This window comes from Azolla caroliniana, unplaced genomic scaffold, assembly GCF_043228905.1.
Source record: "Azolla caroliniana isolate FFs.n. ecotype wild unplaced genomic scaffold, voAzoCaro1.0.p SCAF_2, whole genome shotgun sequence".
NCBI classification, from domain to species: domain Eukaryota; kingdom Viridiplantae; phylum Streptophyta; class Polypodiopsida; order Salviniales; family Salviniaceae; genus Azolla; species Azolla caroliniana.
Genome location: NW_028230437.1, coordinates 27,477,621 through 27,500,457, shown reverse-complemented (window position 1 = coordinate 27,500,457; position 22,837 = coordinate 27,477,621). Strand labels below are relative to the sequence as shown.

General features: G+C 38.0%; 1 protein-coding gene across 1 annotated transcript; it reads right to left on the bottom strand.

The window, feature by feature from the left end:
- Positions 1 to 150: 150 nt before the first annotated feature.
- LOC147867981 (plant/protein (DUF810)) lies at positions 151 to 15,397 on the bottom strand. Its single transcript, XM_087315905.1, has 26 exons — positions 15,072 to 15,397; positions 13,330 to 13,505; positions 13,149 to 13,213; positions 11,860 to 12,127; positions 11,304 to 11,370; positions 11,056 to 11,212; positions 10,404 to 10,571; positions 10,158 to 10,268; positions 9,849 to 10,058; positions 9,658 to 9,759; positions 7,906 to 8,136; positions 7,696 to 7,773; positions 7,525 to 7,617; positions 7,262 to 7,447; positions 7,014 to 7,169; positions 6,161 to 6,253; positions 5,889 to 5,960; positions 3,931 to 4,048; positions 3,668 to 3,846; positions 3,519 to 3,597; positions 3,321 to 3,425; positions 2,162 to 2,271; positions 1,874 to 1,951; positions 1,682 to 1,777; positions 1,492 to 1,587; positions 151 to 565 (listed from the first exon to the last, which is right to left on the bottom strand). The coding sequence occupies exons 1-26, from the start codon at positions 15,092 to 15,094 to the stop codon at positions 380 to 382; spliced, it is 3,303 nt and encodes a 1,100-aa protein (XP_087172031.1). The 5' UTR covers positions 15,095 to 15,397; the 3' UTR covers positions 151 to 379.
- Between the last annotated feature and the right edge of the window lie 7,440 nt (positions 15,398 to 22,837).

The window sequence follows — 22,837 nt, the reverse complement described above, 5'->3', positions numbered from 1 at the left end:
TTTCAATCTGCCAATTTGTTTCTGTAGGTACATTTTATATACATCATAAATAGAGACAAGACACCAAAAATGGAAGATCAAAATAAAGCAAAAAAAATACTACTTTATCCACCAAGGCTGTGTGCCTAGGTGTGTCCTTTGAACAATCGATTGAACAACTCTCAATCATTGTGAGACCAAAATCGCACAAGATTAATATTAAACATCCAAAATGTACATGTACTGCTTTGCTTGCTACAATTTACAAACCATCTTAAATACACTTGGAAATAATTCTTGGCAAATTTTACAAAAAAACAAGAGAACATGTGATTGATCCAACAAACCAAAGAATGAGTTAAAAGAGAAAAAACAATACAAGTATCAGATTGACAGTGGCTTATGCTGAGGCTTTCGGAAGTTTATATTGTTTCTTTAGATAACTCGATGCTTCAGTATCCATCCTGTGGCAAAGGACCCGAAGAAGTGCATCAGCATCATTTGCCGTCTTTGTCTCCCTTTGTACAGATACTCCCATAGCCATGTTGTCACTTGCACGCTTTAAATTTTCAATCACAATGCGTGTCTGACAAGAAGTAAACAATGTCATCTCTCTGAAATATTTTGATATTAATCCACTATGTTTGATATTAATTTGATATCCAACCATACCTAACATATGAACGTATAAGTTATAACAATACAAAGAAGATGAAGAATGAATGTTTTGCTTGGAAGACAATTTGAGCATAAAATAACGTATCATAGTCACAATCTAACATAGTAAATATACCAAACGACAAGGGTAAACCTAAACCCTAAATGTACTTAAAAATATGAATGTATAAAAAATACAAAGAAGATGAAGAACGAATGTTTTGCTTGGAAACAATTTGAGCATAAAATACCATCTCATAGTCATGACTCACAATCTAACTTAGTAAAATACCAAACTACATGTGTATATTAAAGGATTTCTACATGCATGCATTATTTGTATAAAAAATGTCATTGCTAAGATGGAGAGTATTTTGCATTTCCATCTATGATATAATTAACATTCGGCATTGAACCACGAAACCGCAGCTTAACGGCTTAAACGGTTCGGGTTCGGGTACGGGTTTTTTTAACAGTTCAGTTCGGTTTCAACAGTTAAAACTGCAGTTTAACGGTTATTTATTTATTTTTAATTCAAAAAAAAATTAAAAATTTTTGTTTTTAAATAATCTTTTCATTTGATGCCTTATTCTCACATTTTGGGAAAATTTTAAAAATTTTAATAGTGAAAATTTAAATTTTGACCTAAGCTGAAAACCGAAACTGAACCATGAAACCGCGGTTTTACCAGTTTATTGGTTTAAGGGTTTGAATTTTTTTAATGGTTCGGTTTAATGGTTTCGTGGTTTGGTTCGGTTCAGGTTTCAACATCTCTAAACGGTTCGGTTTGGACCCTCTCGAATCGAACCGAACCGAACCATAGCCGATTGTTAGATATAATGTGGAGGTACTTACATCTTTGGCATAAAGTTCAATGATCTGTTTCACATGACCTGACATGTTCTCCACAACTCCCCTTGGTAGACCATCCCCCTCAGCCATAAAGAATTCCTTTGGTATTGTATAAGAGACAAGTTAGAGCTGTTACAAATGATAATAACAACTCCTGCACAACAAGAGTTTTAGTAGGGTTCAAACTTTGCACCTTCAAAATGTTCAAATCTTCTTCCAACAAGACTGCATCAGGTTGTGAAAAAAACCGGGAGGATCCCCCATCAAGAAGAACCCATACCATACCATCCTACAGAAAGATCACTTTAGGAATGTACAAAGAAACTACAGCAACAGAATCAATGTTATGTTTGATTCAACTTAAGCAAGACCAGCCAAAACTTACAAGAGCTGATTGAAGAAGACCCAATACAACACGGTCCCTGAGTGGTTCCACAATAAGTTCACATATTTCTATCAAAACCTAAACATGATGACACATATTAAAACGCAAATTGTAGTCACAAGTATACATCCCACACTTAAAGTTAGTTTATAGTCTGGGGTAAATTGATTGGCTGAAGAACACTTTGCATTAAGCACTTGAACCAATCTTTGTGCTTGTATTGTGATGTGGTTTCAGTCTACTAATGATATTAGCAAAAAGTTTGAAATGGAAAGAAATACTCCCTACTGGATCAAGGTTCTTTGTGACTTGATCAATTCGTGCCCCTGCAACCACTCCACCCTTGTATAATCCATCAATGAAAGATTCTTTCAAGTCCCAAAAGATAATTTTCATTCCTAGACAAAAAACCAATTGGATGAATAAAACTCAAAAAATGCATTATATAAGAGGAGTAAATTCAGTAAGCATATTGATAATCAAAAGCATCTTGCACAGGGCAATATTTAAACATGCAGATAGCATTGTTTTTTTTGCCAATCAACAAAAATAAGTCAGGATGACTAGTGTGGCATGACATTGCCGAACATCCAGATAACATTGTTTGTTTCCAAAATAAGATATAGAGTGGCACGTAAACACTACCCTGATCATGCCCCACTGTGCGGAAATAGTTTCATGGATCTGCGATCCTTGAGAGGAAGGAAGTTTTCTTTGGCACAGTTTATCAGGCAATAGAACAAAAAAGAAGCTTATGTCTCTAAACAAATAGTTTATCTGCCAAATACATGTCAGGCATATCTCACTATTATGCTAGTTAGGTAACTTGAAGTCTTGGCAATGGTAATATGGATCATTTTTGTCATTTGCCAAGAGTTCCATAATGGTAATATAGATGCAGCCTCATTGGACGCAAGAAATGCATATTAGCATATTAATGAAGGAAAAGTTCCGGGATATTGTACGTCAAATAAGGAATGTTTTTATCATGTGAAACAACCTATAGCAGGTTATTCAGTTCTGAAAGATAATTGAGATCCAAGCAGAAACTTTATTTGGAATCAACCATGACTCAATTGAATGGTTTATGGGTGCTAATGCTTCCATAAATGAAGTTCTATGGTTTACAAAGAAAATTTATTGTCCTTAGGCAAGATCACAGAAAGAGGCACACAAAGTGTTTTTTACTTTTGAATCAACTCAAGGCACATATTGTCTCTTATAACGTTATTTATCATCAGCATCATAATATTCCATCCATATGTACATGTAGAGGGAGGATTGACAATGTAGCTAGTTCTTTTGGAAAATGTTAGTTTTTCATAATGATCCACACTGGCAGTTAAACCATTTTCGAAACCTTTCGAACATTTACACATAAAGCTTATACAGATACCTCAATCATGTTGATATGTTCTTAGATAAGAATAGTTACAATGATAAATACCTAAGAACTCGCAAATTTGATCAACAGCACCATTTATTAACTTCCGTGTTATGTCAAAAGCAGTAAAGGTTCCACCGGCAGTTCTATCAGCTGGTGACCCTCTTGCTGTGCCAAAAAGGTTGCCCACACAAAATGTATAAAAAAAGTCAAACAGGGTCTATGAAGTCAAAAAATCATAGTGGTTCAAATAGTCATTACCAAGGTTGTCCGGGGGTCTTCTCACTGCCCAGGACTGCTTCACAGTGTCTTCCAGAACATTCACTTGATTCAATATATACTGCAAAAGATAGAAATGTTATAATATCTTTCTATGATTTTATCTACAATAATATGTCTGCAGGTCTCACGTGTAAGGTGTTTAAGCGAACACAAAGTTGTGAAACTGTTAGCAACTTCAAGTAACTACTCCTCTCATCCGGAGTCCTCGATTCTGCTAGCTTTTTCTTAGTAAATGTCTTGATTGACGTTGTCTCTTTGCCATAGCGAGTTAGACTAGGTCGTGGAGGCAAGAAGTTCTCTTTGGATCCTGAAACAGAAAAACAGGCAATGTACATGCATGCTTTGCTTGATAAGTAAGAAAAACACCAAAAATAGGACATTATACACTTACCAAGCTGACTGACAATCTTCTTGGAGTAATTCTGCAATGCACTGTCCAAACCACTCATCAAGCTTTTGACCAATCGAAACCGCATTGGCAATTTCAAGTTGAAAAATTGCTCTATTGTCTGCAATAAAAGTTACCATTTGACCACTACATCAAAACACCATCTCCTGATTCACAGCTAAAGAGCACTTGAAATATATGAGTAGTTCATGAAAGGTGTAGGTGAGAGGCCAAAATGGCATATAAGACCAAACAAGAGATTATAGCATAAGTGTTGTCTCGTCTTTGAGAACAAAAAACCAAAATATATGTTACTAAGTAGAAAATAAGTAAATAAAATAAAGACAGACTGAAGAATCTTGTATCAGTACACCAAGTCAAAAATAAGTAAATAAAATAAAAACTGACTGAAGAATCTTGTATCAGTACATGCAAGATTCTCAAGTCAGATATATTGTAATTTTTTTCTTCAATAGATCTCTAACAGAGGTTGATCCAGAATGGAGAGGTCTCCGAAGCAAGGAAAGCCCCTGCAATGGCTAGTGATAATCGCCTTTATCTATCAATCACAAGGATGGTGACATCGTGGTCCATGAGGCCAAGACCTACGTGCACGGCAAATTGCTATTGCCCGATCTATTGTAACCCCTTTGTAATGTCCTATTGGGAAACCCATTTGCATGGCGTTGATTGACAACATCACTTTAGTTTTATCCATGTTTATCGACAAACTTTTCTCCATACAAAATACTTTTAAGGCATGAAGATGTCTTTGTTGCTCCTCATCTATATCATCAGCATCTGGTAATATTTGTATGGCTATACCCCCTAGGCATGCTTCTGAACCCCAGAATCTCTCTATATAATGTGGTACCTCATTGACATAGAGACCAAAGGCCAAATTTGGCCTATGAAATAAATCATGCTTAAAATTAGGTTGAGTTCATGTCGTCCATACTACCACAAAATTAAAAGTTCTAGGTTTCTTAAAACTCTAATATCATTATCTGAATGCATGAGGTGGGATGATTTTCAAGATGGTTTACATTCAGGAAGTGCATAGCTAATATGTGTGAGAGTAGTGGTGATTGGACTGTGGTGAGATATTATTTTGAAATATGATTGGTCCTTCAACACCCAACATATGAAGTATCTCAAGAAAGAAGAATATAAATAGAACCATTCTCTACGTAGAGGACATGGCTATCACAATGACTGTGAGAAGTTTACATGCAAATAGTTAAACCACAGAATTTGATGCCTTTAACTCATACTCATAGTATAGTTGGGTCAAACTACAAAAACATAGGCAGAACTATTGTTAGGCTTCAGCATTGGTTTTGTTCAACCATTCAGTTTGCCATTATTATGTGATAACAGAAATCGAACATCAGAAAACTTCCTATTTGCATATCAGTAATAATCAACAACCAAATATGGAAGTTCTCCAAGTTAAAACCCCACATCTTGAAATTGATTTGAGTACATCTTTATCATTAACATTATTATGCTACAGTTTCGATCAAATACTTGGTTGTGTTTCATAAACTAAACGACCAAATACTTAAAACTATGAATTATCCATGAAGACATCCACACCATTTGGAGGTACGTTACTGAATTGGTCAAATATTTGCTTTGTATTTTGGTCAATTAGATGTTATTATTTTATGGGCATATGGGCAAATATTTGCTTAGCACTTTGGTCAATTAGATGTGATTATACTATGGACCTACGGAAAAGTTTTTGAATAGCATTTTGGTCAATCACATGCTATTATTCTATGGGCCTAAGGGAAACATTTATTTTATTCACGTTTTACTATAATCGGCATTGTCCTTCATATATAGTGATATATCTTAGCCAATAAAAAATGTTTATGACGCAAAAAATGAAATAAGAACAAACTCAGAATAATTATAGATAACCCATACAAACAGTTTGAGAACAATCAAATTACCTCCTCCATGATACGGAAAACCTCAACAATAGATCCACAATGTCGCTGGTTGTTTGATAATGGTTCCCATTTCTGAAATGGAAGGATTGGCCCTTAAATTTAATATAGAATCAATAAATAAAAATGAGGTTGATAGAAATCTAACTCTCATCTGGTTCAAAAATTAGCACATCTATATCGATTATTTGAATATACACAGCATACATACTTGAAAGAGGTAAGGTATTAAACAACTGAAACAAGAGTATAGTGGTAGGAGAATCATATACAACCTCCTGGTGAAGTGTCCTGTCAACCCACTCTGATACCCTGTTGAGTTGCACATTCACCCACCGCATAATCAATGTATCTGAAATGTCCTCAACCTGGACCAATTATTAAAATTTCTTTCTTTCTTTTCCCTGCCTCCCATATGTAGGTACAATTTAATTTTGCTTTAATTATTAGACATTCTATAAGTTTCACATGGATGTAGCTTCTGCTTTCATAGATCACTTTGGCCTTTTGAAGTGTTTATAAATCATGTCAATTCATTTCATTTTTCCCCGACTCCCATGCTCACTTCACTATTTATCCAGTAGCTTAAAATGTTGCAAGGTTAATCCCCTTTCAGTTTACAAAGTTTAAGTTTCCAATTTCTGTCGATTCCATTATCTTTAATTTGAATTAGTTTACTCCTCTATCCTTGGTTCTCATCTAGGGGATCATGAATTTGAAACTCATATGTTGCAAATTGTATATCAATTTATAATTGAACGTATTGTTCTCTATTGGGCCACACTTTGTGTCTGCATCCTGATTTTTCCATGTATGTTTGGTATCATCATGTGTGGATTGGCAGATAAGAGTTCTAAACACTTTCTTCCTCCCATTCAAACACCATGCTGATATTCTAATATGGAGGAAGTGACTTGGACAAGTCCCTATATCAGGATATTATCAGAATCTCTGCGACTTATATGATTCCCTGCCTGACCACCAATTCAGAACCGATAGATTATCTCAATGCTTGAACATTTTATAATGGAAAATTCTATTCTTGGATAGAAAAATTTTCCACCACATAATGACTAGACTGTTAAAAATAATTTGATACCTCACATTTATTGCTTAGTGGTGCCATACCTGAAAGGGCTTCATCTGTTCCTTGTAATAGCTGGCTTCATTCTCAGAATTTGCAGACATGATTTGTCCTATAATATACTGTTCAAGTCTATCGGCTGCTGGAAGAACTGATGCTACATCATCCGTAAGAACGGAAACTCCATCAAGAAAGGGTTTCTAGCTAGCACATAGACACATAGACCGGAGTGATTCTTTATGATCATGGAAAATATGAAAATATAATAAGCAAGGAAATTCTATGCATTCACCAGCTCCTTTTGGTAGAGATTATGAAAGATAGAGGCCGAGAAAGGAATTGCATGAGTGTGCCATCGAGACAAAACAGGAGCAAACACCAAAGCATCCTTTTTAGCAAGTCCTAGAACTAACTCTGCTAGTAATGCCAAGCGATGTTCATGTTCAGCTTCACACTTGACATCAGCTTCCTTCAGTGCCTGGCCCCAAAATAACAACTCCTTTTGAGGAATTTAGATCAAGTTATGACACAAAAGAGAGAAGAAATTGTACACACTCTTTCAAAAGCAGATTTAGCTGAGGACATTATATAATCTTCAGCTTGTTTCGCCACTGCAGCCATCTCAGCTCCTGATGTCATTCTTGTGATCTATATATGGGAACTCCATTATATAATCAGAGAGAGGGAAGAATATTAGAGCTTAGAGTTTAGGGCTCATCAACTTACACCGGTCTGCTCTTTCTCATCAGCCAAGAGTCTACCAGCCACCATTGCCAAAGTAATAAGAGCTTCCATTTTTGAAGCCTGATGACATACAAATATATTCATAACTCAACAAGATTAAGCAAATGCTGCATTTCGGAATTTATAATTAAGATTCTTTTGCAACAAAATAATTCTTGAATAACCATGTTGAAACAAAGGTAGAAAATTTACATCCACAAAATGTAAATGATAGTCTTCCATATGTTTATCGACCCACTGTTTAATAGGGTAAAGAACCGACTCCACTAAGGTTAACTCTTGAGGACCATCCTTGCCCTCTCTATAAGACCGCAAGCTTTTCATGTAAAATCTTTCTTGCGGACTTCGCTGCCCATCAGCAGCTATTCTCTTCATCTGTAATGATGCATGTTGCAAAAGTTCCTCTTCACCTGTCAGCACAAACTTCAAATGAAGGAATCTATTGTTAAAATGACTCCCAATCAAGGCACAACAAATAAATACAATGACTGAAGTGAACACAGGGTCTGCATGCCATGGTTTCGGAATGAATTTAACAACTGACTGAATTTGGAAGAAATTATCATTTCAGGAAAAGGCCTTCTGTTTTTTTAATTTTGATTGCAGATAACATGAGGTATTATAGTCTGAGTTTACCATCAACACCGGAATGCATGTCATCATTAAAGGGCATGAAAGATTCAAGATAATTTTTTGTAGAGATCATATAAAAACTTGAAACAAAGTAGAAATTGTAGACCATACTGCATACCATTATCTTCAATGAAAATGGTAATACAAAGTACTGGAACTCCTCTAGAGGGTGTGCAGGAATATTTTAAGCACAATTTTCCTTGGTTTCTGTTATGACATGCAGCCTGCACAGTACAAGGTCAGCCATTGTTTAATGCATTAGGGTCTACTTTCTGCAGCAAGTTCATACCTCCAGTGCATGTTTGACTACCCCATATATGTATGTACTTGTGCATCTTGCCGACACAATTGTGTTGCATGAAAGAAAGATTTTATAGATGAAGATATAATGCTAAGGATGATTTACATTGGGATTTCATATGAGTTTATGAACAACCCAGATATGGATCTTGAAAATGAAATTGAGGCACTAAAATTATAGAGCTTGGGATGTGACATCACATCTGCATGAAGAAAAGCAGATCATTGTGCACAAGGTGCTCAGAATTACTGCTTGATTACTATTTCACTAATATACACACCTGATTCTAATGATAATAAACATCATCAATTTATTTTGGGCAATGAAGAATGGAGCTGAACTGTATGTTTTGGCACAACATATAACTTGAGTCTCTCTGTGATGTTCGAAGCTGGTGGGACCTCTTAAATCCCCATGTGTTCTCGTGTGATTCGTAGAGTCAATTTTTATCATTTTAAATAAAGAGTAATCACTTTTGTAACATAATGGAATACAGTGCCATGATGTGAATGGCAAATGCGTTAGAACCCAAAATTGAGAGAAATATATTATGTGAAAACCCAGCCCTTTCCTTCAGGTCCTGGAGTTCCTAAAACATGCTTGATGACACTGCCTATCAAGCATCAACAAATGAAGCGTTTCCTGTATTATTCTACCATACATGTAGACCCCACAAATTTTCCAACATAAGTATAGCTGTTCTCTCATGAGCCTCCAGGATGTGTAAAAAGCCAATGCCTTCATATTCTCCAAAGGTTCATTGTCAAACTTTTCTTAGTACAAATGCTATCTAGGGGAGGATCATTAGAAAAACATCTGTCTACCTTATTTGTACTAGAGTTTGCAAACAAAAAAAATGCAAGCTCCACAAGTTCAAGCCAAATTAATACTAGATTGAAACAGGAGCAGAGATACCAGAGACATTATAGCAATGTATTTTGAGTTCATGATACAAGGGTAGTATTACAATCATCAAACAAAAATAGAGTTAACCACTTACGAGTACATACCTGACGAAACAATACCCAAGTATAGCATAGATCATGAATTGTCTGAGTGATCCCTAACATTCGCCAAGTGGATTTCAATAGCTCCATTATCTCATCAACTTCCTAAAGTTTAATATATATCATACTAAGTTCAAATGTAAGACACATGATTCAGAAATTTCTCCTTTCTACATATATTAGAGTGTGGTTACCTCAACAAGCTTTCCCTCATCCAATATATCAAAGACACTGCAAAGCAATCTCTCATAGACACGTACATTCAAATGGTAACCATCTGCCCAATGGCAGACCTCTCCAGTTTGGTCTCCTCTCGAAGCCCTTTCGGCAAGACCAAGTGCTACCCCTCTCATAGCCTTTAAAGCCTCTGCATGCTGAGCTGGGCCTGCTGGAGAAGGAAGACCCTTCAAATTGATACAGAATCTGTTATCTCCTTTTAGAAAGCTGTTAGGCTATTATTACACAAACGAAAGTTGGTATTGACAATCAGATGGATCCTCTACCTCTGCTTCCTCAAGTTTCGCAATCAGTCTCCTTAGTTCCAGCGCTTTATGATCTGTCTCTTCTAAGTGTATGGATGGATAATTGAGGAGACCCTCTACAAGCAGATTCACCTGTTCAAAAGAACCAACTGATGAGTCATACAGCTAATAAGAAAATAATTCTCATTTCACAGACCCATATAAAGGCTAATCATTGAGTCAAAATACAAAACACATAAAAGCAATTTCTGAGGCTCATATACCAACCTGCCTCTTTTCCCATCTTAAATATGATTTACGATCAGGGAAATCTAACTGAGAAACTGTGCAAAGCAATTCTAGAGGTACTAATAGTGTATCCATTCGCTTCCCAACTCTTCCAGCAGATGCATTCAGAAGACCACTTCTTGTCAGCCGGTCCCTATCTTCAGAAATCTAGAAACGCATGAATAGCTGCATTAGATCATCCAAACAACCAGAACTTTGAACCTTCACCAAGAAAAACAAGATTACTAGATACAATGAAACAGCACTAGAATACAATTCAAAAATGTCATCACCCCCACAGTTCCCTTAGAAAACACTCACAAAAGTAGCAAAAGTAATTCTCAAATAACATTACAAACTGCCATGATATTTATGATCATTTCATATACACATAAAACTTGACGGTGTTAGGCAACCACATAGATCTATATTGAGAGGTCTTCAATAAGATCCTTACAAAATGACAGCAACCAAGTAGTAGTCATTTTGGTAAAACCTTGCAGATTTTAGGAAACAAAGTGCATAATTATGTGACAACCTAACAAAATGAAATAGGACCAAGAATAATATGCATGATTAGATGAAGTACTGTTTAGCTTTCTAAAACTATTAAACTAAGTATTATGGTTCTCCTTCAAATTTGATAGTCTACCTCCATTTGTGTACGAATGTTTTCAAGCAGACCAGCAAGACCTGATTCTCGACTAGGTTGGGGCTTGAACTTTTCAGTCTTGCGTCCTGTCAGCCTTCTCACAATTTTTGATTTCTTCTCTTCTTTCTTGTCCTTAACAGGGGGTAACAGGAGACCACTGTATAACACAAATTGTTACTTCAATAATCTAGGAGTATCTTGAGCTTTATAGCAGTTTCCAAGTAAACCCAAGAAAAATATATACTTACCCAGCTGCACCAACAGAGGTGAGCAAAATTTCATATGCAGTCTCACGAAGGTCATCTTCTGATATCCCTGTATTAAGCATTTCAAACCAAGAGAGAAATTCAGAATCTAAGCTTAGTCCAGGTCTTCAACTCATTAAAACTTCAGACATGTGGGAATGGAGCCAGGTGGACACAGCATATATACACATAATGGATGCACTTAGTAGTTTCCACTAAGAGCCACATTCTCTATACTATTTTTGCCAGTAGGCATGTACATAGCTATTTTCCAGAATAGTGAAAACAATCAAATGATAGTCTCACTTTATTGTATGCTGAGTAGATGCTTCACAATGTTCTAGAAGATTTGACCTTATAAAGTGCTAATGAATACAAACAATAATGATGTAAGTTTCATTAAATTTGAATCATTCATGCACTCATACTAATTCTCCGTACATTTCTCTTCCCACATACTTTCCAGATGCTCACACACGCCTAAAGAATTTCCATATATTTCTACCCATTAAGAGCAAGAGGCATTTGCAACAGTCAAGTGTTCCAAGAAAGTAATCACCTGTTCTGAATGCAGGAAGATCTAACACCAAGTCACTCGCATCATTCAGCTGGCGGCGCACTATATTAATGGATGCTACTTCGTCTTCATCATCTTCCTCATCTATACGCTCATCAACTGACGCACGTCTTGATGGAGTTGAGAAAGATTTCTGAAGTCCACCAGGAGAGCTAGCCATTGGCAAAGGAGGTGCAGTCCGAGAAGGAGGGGGACCAGAAGAATCAAAATTTGTTACAAGAAAAAATGTTTGTGATAATCCTGCCCCTACCTGTTGAAGAAACGATAATCATTAACTCGGAAATAGCTTTCATCCAGGCTTTTGTTTATACTAGTATCTACAAATAATTTATTCATTAAAATCCTGAGGTTAATATTAGTGCAATAGATATGCACACCATCTTGTAAAAGTGGCCACTTGATACAACCAGAAAATACTAGTTTGGAATCCAGAAAACTATGCTAGCAGAATGAGAGCTCTCTAGGAACGAGATTTATGACATCAAGATATCCTACGAAATGTTTTTACTTGCTAGCGGAATGAGTCATAAGGTCGTGAGATCGACATCAAGATATCCTACGAAATGTTTTTACTTGTTTCCAATACGTTTCTTAATCTCAAATTTTCCAGTGCATCACATTAACCATTGCCCATATGCTGATCTTAGTTTTTTCAACAACGGATTACATTTCCCTCATTTCTCTTCTTCTTTGCTTTAGCTTTATTTTCATCTCATTTGTCAAAGACTAATTTTATTTCTGGAATTTGTTGTCTCAAAATCAGAATGTTTTTACTATTTTGCGTACGTTTATAAGATAATCAAGAGTCATACAGATATCCAATTCATCCATCCACTATAAGCCACCATATCATACAAACTATGTACCTTTATAAGATAATCAAGAGTCATTCAGATATCTAATTCATCCATCCATAATAAGCCACCATATCATACAAGTCTTAAATTCTAGGCATTCTTCATTTTCTATGCACCTCGTCACACCATTCAGCATCCTTATTAAGTTCAAGTTTTATGCATTATGCACATTTTTGTTTGTTAATGCAGAGACATCTGAGGTCCTAGTGATCTTGTCCAAAGCTCTGTGTGAATCTATCACGTAACTCAGCTTTCTCTAAATTCATTTAAGCCAGTACCTCTAAAAGGCGCAGGACATGGATGAGTCATGTGTAATATAGCCCTGGGCATAAATGGAGTAGAACATTGCAGCTCATGCAAAAGATATCTTAATGATCAGATGATTAGGTAAAATTTCGAAATATCATAACTTACCATAGGAGGCAAGTTCAAATCATCATAATATTTCTTTATTGCCTCTGCTAGCTCCAATACTCCATCTGAACACAAACATTCATAAGATACTAATAAGAATAATACCAGCAAATTCTAAGTCCGATAGTTGCTTAAAGAAGTATCTACATTCAGGCATTCTTAATCCTTTTAAAATACTTACTTTTCCGTGCACACTCCAGGACGTAGTCCACACTCACTTGATCTAAATCCACATCTTCAAGTGACACAGCACCTGGTGGCATCACCACCTTCCTCAAAACACTGGCTGAAAGAAGGAAGTTTAGAAGTTCATGCCTATCTCGGCGATAACGCTGGAGCATCTCCACTTCTGCAGTCCTGCAAAACAAGCCATGCTACAAATGACATAACTAAAATTCACCATCCCCAGTCATAGAATCATCCAACGATATGATGTTCATGAAAGAAATCCTGAAGTATTGATGAGTCATTTTTCAAAAGTTCTTGACTAGCTTGTGTGCTGATGGATGTGCAAGCTACAACAACTTTGATGAGTTATCCTACCTTTCTTTTGCATATTAATGTAGAAATGTTATGCAGTTCATTGCTTTAAGATTATAGAAGACTGGGAGAATTTATGAAAATCAGCATCAAACATACAGATCATTAATAAAATCAGACGCATGCTTGGCTGAGGTAGCAACACTGATATAACTATATGCTGATGATTTCGTGTTTATTTCTGACTCTCAAAGGGATGTTGTGCATATGCAAATATCAGGAGACAGTGTCACGGATACAATTAAAAAAACCACAAACAAACTTATGGTCAATACACTTGCAACATGTGGATCAAGTCTTCATAGAGTACAAAACTGGAGAGAATAAGAAAGACATTTAGTCTCAATGATTGCCTGTATTGTAAGGAGCAAAGTATTTGTGTCTTCATTATGTAATCTGGGCAGAAATAGGAGCAGCCCCAATAGTGATTGAGGCACTACTCAAACCAGTGATCAGGATCCAACAAAGAGCTTCCAAATAAAAAGTACTCAAGATTGGGATTTATGTTGTCAAAACATTCAGCAAAACATAGAGATAATCGTTGTTGCTATGCTGAAATGCAAGAATGGTTCCAATCACATGGCACCAATATAAATGTGCTACATCTAATCTATAGCTTGGATTGTCCCCACTTGGAAATGACCAAAGTGAAAACTAATGGCAGATCCGAATTGATGCCATTTAATTGGATATGCATGAATGTGGATCACCCCAGAAAGTCTCTTCGTAGATATGGCCACCATAAAGCCCTTGTTTAATACACATCTCATCGGACAAATACCAATGCACATCCTCCTCATATTGTGATAGGGTAGATCAAATGCTCTCCACATCAGCTAGAGAAAAATAGGCATGCAAATCTATGGAAGAATGGATCTGCCACTTTTGCCATCAGGGAGTAGAACCAGAAGAACACTGCTTGCCATTATGATTTTTTTATGAAATAAGGATGATGCTTTGCATTGTTCTTGCTAGATATCATGAGATATATAGAGACATCATTGAACGACAACAGTACAACAACAAAACCTCTTCAGCCAAAAACAATGACTAGCCTTATATTTGGCAACATCCCCTCCGTCTCCTGCTGAAGTCAATCAAGGGCTATACAAGTAGGGTCACGACAATGACATTTGAAATTTTCCGTGAACATAGGCCATATTCATCTGAACCACAGGCCTGTCACACTTGTTACAAACAAACATCTGGACCGATTTCTGCTTCTAATAGACATATTGAATTGTCGCTCTGTCTTTCTCTCTCGGGTTAAATACCACATTTCATTTAATCTTTTGCTCACAAATAAATATTACATTTTGTTTCATCTCTATCTTACTCTCACATTTCATCTCTGTCATGTTAATACCATATTCTCTATCTTACCGCGATGGAGATGACGGTATCATGGCGATGCTATGGAGAGGCCAGATCGATGAAGAACTACCGAAGAAGAAAGAAAAGGATGTGCAAATAGGTAAACCGAGTTGAGAAGGCGGAAATCAGTAAGAAAGAAGGAGATCGCGATGAAATGCAGATATACCGAAGTAGAAATCGTAGAAAGTGAACGAAGGTAAGAGATGCGGAGAAACAAGAGGAGTAGAGAAAAAATGGACAGAAGGAAATCGATGGAGAGGGAGAGAATTTGCAGAAGAAGTGAGCAGGAAGCTTTTACATGTGTATGTGTAGTGTCAGTCTGAAGAAAGAGAGAGAGAGAGAAGAAGAAGAAGAAGAAGAAGAAGAAGAGATAGTGAGAAATTGAAGAAAATAAAATAAATAGCAGTGAAGAAAATTAAATGACTGGAAAAAATAAAAGAAAATGGATTTTTTCCCTTTATACCCCAATTTTCCCATTATTTCTTTTTTTGACCTTTTTCCAAAGAAAAAGAATTTTTAATTTAAACCATGGTCCATGGAGGTGAAAATGTGAGAAAAACAATGCAAATAAACATATAGTAAAAAAATATATAAGTGTTTTTCATTATGTACAAAATGAATAATGATAGATAGATATGGAAAAGCAAAGAACACGAAAGCGAGATATATAAATATGTAGTCTCTACGGCGGCCAATTGTGATCTATGAGACAGACACCCCATCCGATAGGTTATCGACAGATATATCATCACATATGTTTTTGAATGCAAAAAATGGATGGGCAGGGAAGCCCACGCTACTCTGTTGGCCTTCCTCATTTCATACACGGGAAGCTTTCCAGTAATCCACCTTGATTACTCGAGTTTCGTTGTCTTCATTGTCATCGGTTAGATCAATGTTGATTATTGCAACTTGCTTCGTGTGATGTTATTCGGATGGATTAATAATAAACCTTGTTAGGTATTATTTACTAATAACTCTCTCTACTTTCCCGATTTCTCGGTAGTAAATCGTAGCCATGTGAAGTTTATTGATTTTCCAAGGCTAACTCAATGCATGCACCAAATCTTAACTTGCGCATCCTAAGTGTTCTCCTAAAAATATGGCTTCATAAATTATGATTTGCAACCAGATGGTGATTGAAAGCAAATAATTTTGACAATGACTAAAAAACATGACAGGCTTAACGTGCAAAAGAAAATGAATGGACCCCTCTTTTTGTTGGAATTATCCTTAGGCATATAGAATTCACATGGACAACGAATCTAACAACACCTTAAAAAAATAATGTTTTGTGTATAATACAAGAGATTACATATGTGATAGCGCATTATGCGAAAACATTTCCTTTATACTTCCCATCATTTATTGTTGGTAGATTCACTAGGTTACCATGTTGAAACTAAATAATGCAATTATATAATATATGATAATGAGATGGTGAATCTTTTGCTTGGCAACATAAGCTCATGGGTCTAAGCATCGAGTAATCAGGATTGATGATGTGTTTGTTAAAATAAGCATTTATAAGTTTAGTTGACATCATGTAACCAAAAGTTTGCTCTTAAGAATGGCTTTTCAATGTTGCATGGTCACATATCAAGGATACAAAAGGTGAAACAATTGCATGGCCATGTAAAATAAAAGGCAATGCTAAACAATTGTAATAATAATAAGGAAAAAGTACCAAGATACCCTTGGAAGTTCTTCTATTTACCAGAATGCCCCTCGAAGTTCCAAATTTACCAAACTACCCCTATATCCAAAAAATTACACTTTATAAACTAATTATACAGTCAAATCTACAAGCCCTATTGACCAAAGATGGAAGAAATGGACCCAAACTAGCCCTATTTACCAAATATTTGAGTGAATAATTACTTTATAAAGTGTACTTTTTTGGACATAGGGGTAGTTTGGTAAATTTGGAACTTGTAGGGGCATTCTGGTAAATAGACGAACTTCCAAGGGTATCCTGGTAGTTTTCCCTAATAATAATAATAAATAAAGGTAACATAATTAGATATTTTATTTTTTGACTATGCTATTACATGCTAGAGCTACCATTAGCTACATTTCACTTGGAGAATGGTTAGATAAGCAGTAAGGCAAAGTATAAGTGCCAACTTGTATGTTTTGACTCAACTTGGCAGATCTAACTTCAAGATAAAATGCTTGGAAACTTCTTGGTTGAAATTTAGGAGCTTTTTATCGAGAGAATACCACATATGTGTGAACATTTCATTTGGTAATTGCAAAATGCATATGGACATTGTTATACCCCTTTGGAAGGAGGGCGTACAAAATTAATATATTTTGAATGCAACTAAAATATGTCTATATGTTTATACATTATCAAAAAAGTTTAATATATGGATTAGTGCCATTTGTGGATAGTGATATGAGTAGAGTGATTAGCGTTGTGGTTTACAATAGGGAGTAGTATATTGTAACTCGTGATATTTTGCAGAAGTCGCAACATCTATGCTCTATTTATAAGTTTTTGACTAAACGCTAAATTTCAAAACTTGTTAGTTGCAAGTTTGCAATTAAGTTGTGTTCTTAAACATTGACCGAACCCTATGCAAGACTTCTTTCACCCTCCAACAAGGACAAGAAAGAAATGCATTGATTGAATTTAAAGTCTCGCACTACAGAAAGATTGTCACCTAACTAAAGGAACAACCTTTTTGCTATTCTCTACCTTTATTGCACCACTTAGAATAGCTTAAATTTACCGTTTGTTAGTACTTTTGATAATAGTTGTAATTGTTTTGATATGGCCTTCGGACTTTGTTGGATTGAGTCTTGAAACTCACAAGTATTGAAAGGCATGAATATTGTTGTATTGAGAATTATGTTTTGACTTCTTCTTTTTTTCCAATAGAAGATACTACATTAGTATAAGAAAACGCCGTAAGGCTATTATACATACAAGATATACCACATATCCCCTGTATTTGTCTAAATTCTAACCATCGGCTTAAAAAAATACTTTGGTGTTGAGCAAAACCACTCCACCTTATCAACAAGCTGTCTATAAAATATACCTATGTCCCAAATGGTATGAGACTCCAAACGCTTAAGCTCCACGTGTTGAGTATTATTACCTTTTATACTATCCAACAACCCTTTGAGATTATGCACAATCTCTATCCAAATTCCCAAATTTATTTGGGAAGGTCTTTCAGCCACATTTTGAAATATCTTCAAACATCAAGCCTTCCAAATATACTAAATTGTAATACTACTTGCCGATTGCCATATTTGAGGTTTATCGGTTTGTATTTGCACATGTTTTGACTTTGTTTCTAGTTTTATATGAGTGTTACACAAAACAACATGTCTATGAGTCTTGAATTCCTATGTGCATAAAAAAAAATCATTAAATAACCATTTTAATCCTTCGGCCCCATGATAATAAAGATGTGTTGTGTTCATGTTAGATAGAATAAATAGGCTCGAGATTTTACAACTTGAACGTAGAGAATACAAACAAACATTGAGAAGATAGATAGAATGCATTACCACTTGCCTCTACGTTGGTTACATGATAGAAATTCATCAACTCCCCCCCCCCTCCCCCCCCCCCCCCTTCTTCAAGGACTAGTTGGGATGTCTATATGCAAAGGACATATCCAATGTTAAAATATGAGAGGGGTACTCCGAGTCTCTCCTCAATAGAAAAAATATTTTAGAGTGGAAGTTGTTATTTTTCAATCGAGGTGAATTCTAGAGAGAGAGAGAGAGTACGCTACTTATTAATAGTGTTTCGAACGTGGAAGTGTGAATGTGAAGGTTCAATTGAATGACAAAGTACTCAAAATTTGTGAAAAGAACATAACTTGCAATAAACACGAGGATATACTTCTACCACAATCGTCTTATGCGTTATCCTTCTCCCCATTTTTTTCATTATTTATTATTTTCACCATGTGCAAAGTTGTTATAGATATTATTTCATTTCATCGTTCAATATTTTTATGGTGTGACTTTACTTCACGATCTCAATTTCAACTATCAAAGCAATTTCACAATCCCAAATTTCTTTTTGCATGGTTGAAATTATGACGCGACTTCTTATTGTTATCTAACAAGTGAGTTTGACCCTTTGTCAATAAGGACAAAGTAATGCTCCCAAACAATTACAAAAACAAAATAAAATCACGTGAATGAGACTACTACTAGACACAACCCATTTACTTTAAAGTACTCATGATCATTGCATGTGGCATACATTAACCATTAAGTAAATCCATATACATATCTATTTTTAATTTCTTAAGTCCATGCATGGCCAAATGTTAGGACTATCATTATGATGAGATCAACATATTCAAGATAGATGTGATGACATTATTGTTTAGAGATTTAAAATGAGAGCATCATATGTAGGTTCAAGTACAAAACAGTTGTAATTAGCAATTGGCAACGGTTTGAACCGAACCGAACCGCGAAACCACAACTTAACAACTGAATGGTTTAAATGGTTTGATTCAGTTTCAGCCTTTTATTGGTTTAACATTTTGAACTCGTGGTTTAAACGGTTTAGGATTGACACTTGATAATTTTCTTAAATGTTTTTTTTGAACATTTTAAGCTTAATTTGGATATTTTAAGAAAAATCTTTAATTTTGAAAAAAAGAAGAAGTTAAAATTAAATTGTGAAATTTTGAAATTTGGCCTAACTTAAAAACCAAAACGAACTACGAAACCGTGGGTTTAACGTTTCAAAGGTTTGAAAGTTTCTCAATGGTTCAATTTTGTAGAAAGTAGCGTGCGGAAGCAAGTATAAAGATAGAATAGAAGGAAGAACACTCAGGTTTAATGGAGAGCTTGAGCTTACACAGTATACGCAGCAGAGACAGAGAGAAAGACAAGAAAAACTATTTTCAACAATAATACTCGATCTGTACATAAGACGTGCTTCAGTGAACACTTTTATACAAGTCCTAGAAGGACTGACCGAAGTACTGACAGTACTTCAATGCTCATTAAGAGCTCCTACACTAACTCCCAAATGTATTCCTCACGGAATATCTTTCCTAACGGCCTCCCGGTTTACGCACTCGGCCTAACCGATCGGTCCCAACCGATCCGGTCCTCGGCTTCTTTAGCCGATCCAGCCGATGTTGAGCTTGACTCTCAACACTCCCCCTCAAGCTCAACTCGAGGCTCTTCGGGATCCTCAGACTCACAGCTTTGGTTCCTCCTGGCTTCATGCCTCGCTCGCGCTCCTCGACCTGTTCGACTCCGCGCGCTTCGACCCTTCTGGTCGGCTTGTCTGCTCATGCGGCCCTTATCAGCTCTTTTGTTGTTGCGGTGTTGACACTTCTTCTGCTGCCTTTTCTTCCGCTTGGGCCTTGGTTGATTCAATGTGTCTAAATCAAACATCCGAACCGACTCGGCTACCTCCGATCGGTTTTCGCTCTCGTCCGAGTTGGCTGTCTCCAACTCGTCTTCAGTCTTCTCGCCCTCGATGGCGTCATCTCCCCCATGCGTGGTTGGCTTCGGCTCTCTCCTTCGGCTGCTCCCCTTCTGTCCGTTTTCAGACTTTTCCGTGGGTCCGCCCTCGGCTTCTTCAGCCGATCCGAAGTCGAAATCGACGACCGAGTCAACCGACTCGAACTCGGTGTCGCGGTCTCTGCTCCTTTCCTGCTGCCTTGCTTGGTCATTCGGGACTGTTCTCCCCCTCAAGTTTGGCACGTCGAGGTGACGCAATCCGAGCGCACCCGAGAATTGCCGCAACTTGTCCAGACCAAGAGGCTTTGTGAAGATGTCGGCAGTCTGCCGATCCGTCGGCACGTACTGAAGTTCGACTTCATCGGAAAGGACACGCTCACGGACGAAATGGTAATGCACCTCAATGTGCTTGGTCCGTGCGTGGAAGACGGGGTTCTTCGCGAGCTGGATGCTGCTGAGGTTGTTGCAGTAGATCGTCGTCAGATCTGACACCTCCACTTGCAGGTCCTTAAGTAGCCGCTTCAACCATATGGCTTCGCATGTCGCGACAACCGCTCCTCGGTACTCAGCTTCGGTGCTCGACAGTGCAACTATCGGTTGCTTCTTACTGCTCCACGCGATCGCGGCACTCCCGAGGGAGAATGCGTATCCGGACGTGGATCGGCGATCGGCGGCATTGCCAGCCCAATCAGCATCGGTGTAGCCGACTAACTGCGCGGTTGCACTGGTCCGATATAGCAGTCCCCGATCCTTAGTGCCGTTGATATATCGAAGTATGCGTTGCGCACACTGAAGGTGCTCCTCGGTAGGTCATGCCATGAACTGACTGATCACTCCAACCGGATAACTGAGGTCGGGTCGAGTGATGGTCAAGTATATGAGGCTTCCGACAATTTGTCGGAACCTCGTCGGGTCGCATACCTTTCCCGTATCGGGACGAAGCTTGACGGTTCTGTCCAGAGGAGTCGAGACGGACTTACAGTCGGCCATCCCGAATTTGAAGAGCATACTCAGCACGTAATGGCGTTGGCTGATCAATATGCCTTCGGGGGTACGGATCACTTCGATCCCGAGGAAGTAATGAAGGTCCCCTAGATCCTTCATGTCGAACGATGCAGCAAGTTGGAGCTTCACGCGATCGATTTCACCTAGGTCAGCGTCGATGATGACCAAGTCATCAACATATAGTAGAATACTAACCGGTCCGAGTCGACCTTTCCGGATGAACAGGGAAGAGTCCGATTTTGACGTGACGAAGCCCATTCGACGCAGTTGTCACATGATCTTCGTGTTCCAGGCACGCGGGGCTTGCTTCAGTCCGTAAAGGGACTTCTTCAGTCGGCATACTGTCGAGGAGTTCATTCCGGAGTGAAATCCGGGGGGATGTACCATGTACACTTGTTCCTCAAGGTCACCTTGCAGGAACGCATTCTTTACATCCATTTGATGTAGGTGCCACCCCTTGGCCGCAGCTACTGCGAGCAAAACACGGACGGTCGTCATTTTCGCGACTGGCGCAAACGTCTCATCGTAGTCGATGCCGTGTTTCTGCGCGTAGCCCTTTGCCACTAGCCGAGCCTTGTACCGGTTGACCGAGCCATCGGTGTTGTACTTGACTTTGTACACCCACCTACACCCGATCGGTTTTACCCCTCTTGGTGCGTCAACCAGGTCCCAGGTCTCGTTCTCCGCCAATGCGTGCATCTCTTCCTCCATCGCAGCACGCCAATTCGCGTTTTTAGCCGCTTCTGCGTAGCTCTCCGGCTCACGCACTTCCGCTACACGGGTCATGTACGCATAATGATGCGCCATGTACTCGTTGTATCCGAACCGCAAAACAAGATTCTTCTGGCGGGTAGATCGGCGTAATCTCGCATTAGCCGATGTCAAGGCCTTCTCGGTCGACGCAGCCTTCACCTTTAAAGACCCGTCACCGGTTCCCTCGGAGTCGGATTCGCGTCGGTCTGACTCGTTCCTTTCCGTGCCAGAATCCGACACCTTCTTCTTTCCTTTCTCTTCGCGCGTAAGCCGTCTCCTCGGCTTCCTACGCAGGGAATGCACGACCGAGTCTCCACTACTCGCCGGCTCTTCATTGGACTGGTCGTACCGACTCAGTCGTCCAATCGGTCCACTTAATCGGAGTGAAATCGGACTCTCTTCGCGGGTCTCGATTTCGGGCTCATCCGGAGGCATCTCGGCCTCACTGACCTCATCGTCAGAACTCGGATTGGAGTCAAGGTTCGTAGTCGGGGGCAGGTACCAAGACGCGGACTCGTCAACCACAACGTCGCGGCTGACACGCGCTTGTTTGG

Excerpts from the sequence above, each read along its gene's own strand:
- LOC147867981 (XM_087315905.1), bottom strand. The coding sequence starts at position 15,094 with ATGATACCGTCATCTCCATCGCG. Across the intron at positions 11,371-11,859 it reads TCTTCCTGCATTCAGAACAG|GGATATCAGAAGATGACCTT; the intron begins GTGATTACTTTC and ends TGCTTAATACAG. Across the intron at positions 7,774-7,905 it reads ATCATTTACATTTTGTGGAT|GCTTCAAAAATGGAAGCTCT; the intron begins GTAAATTTTCTA and ends GTATGTCATCAG.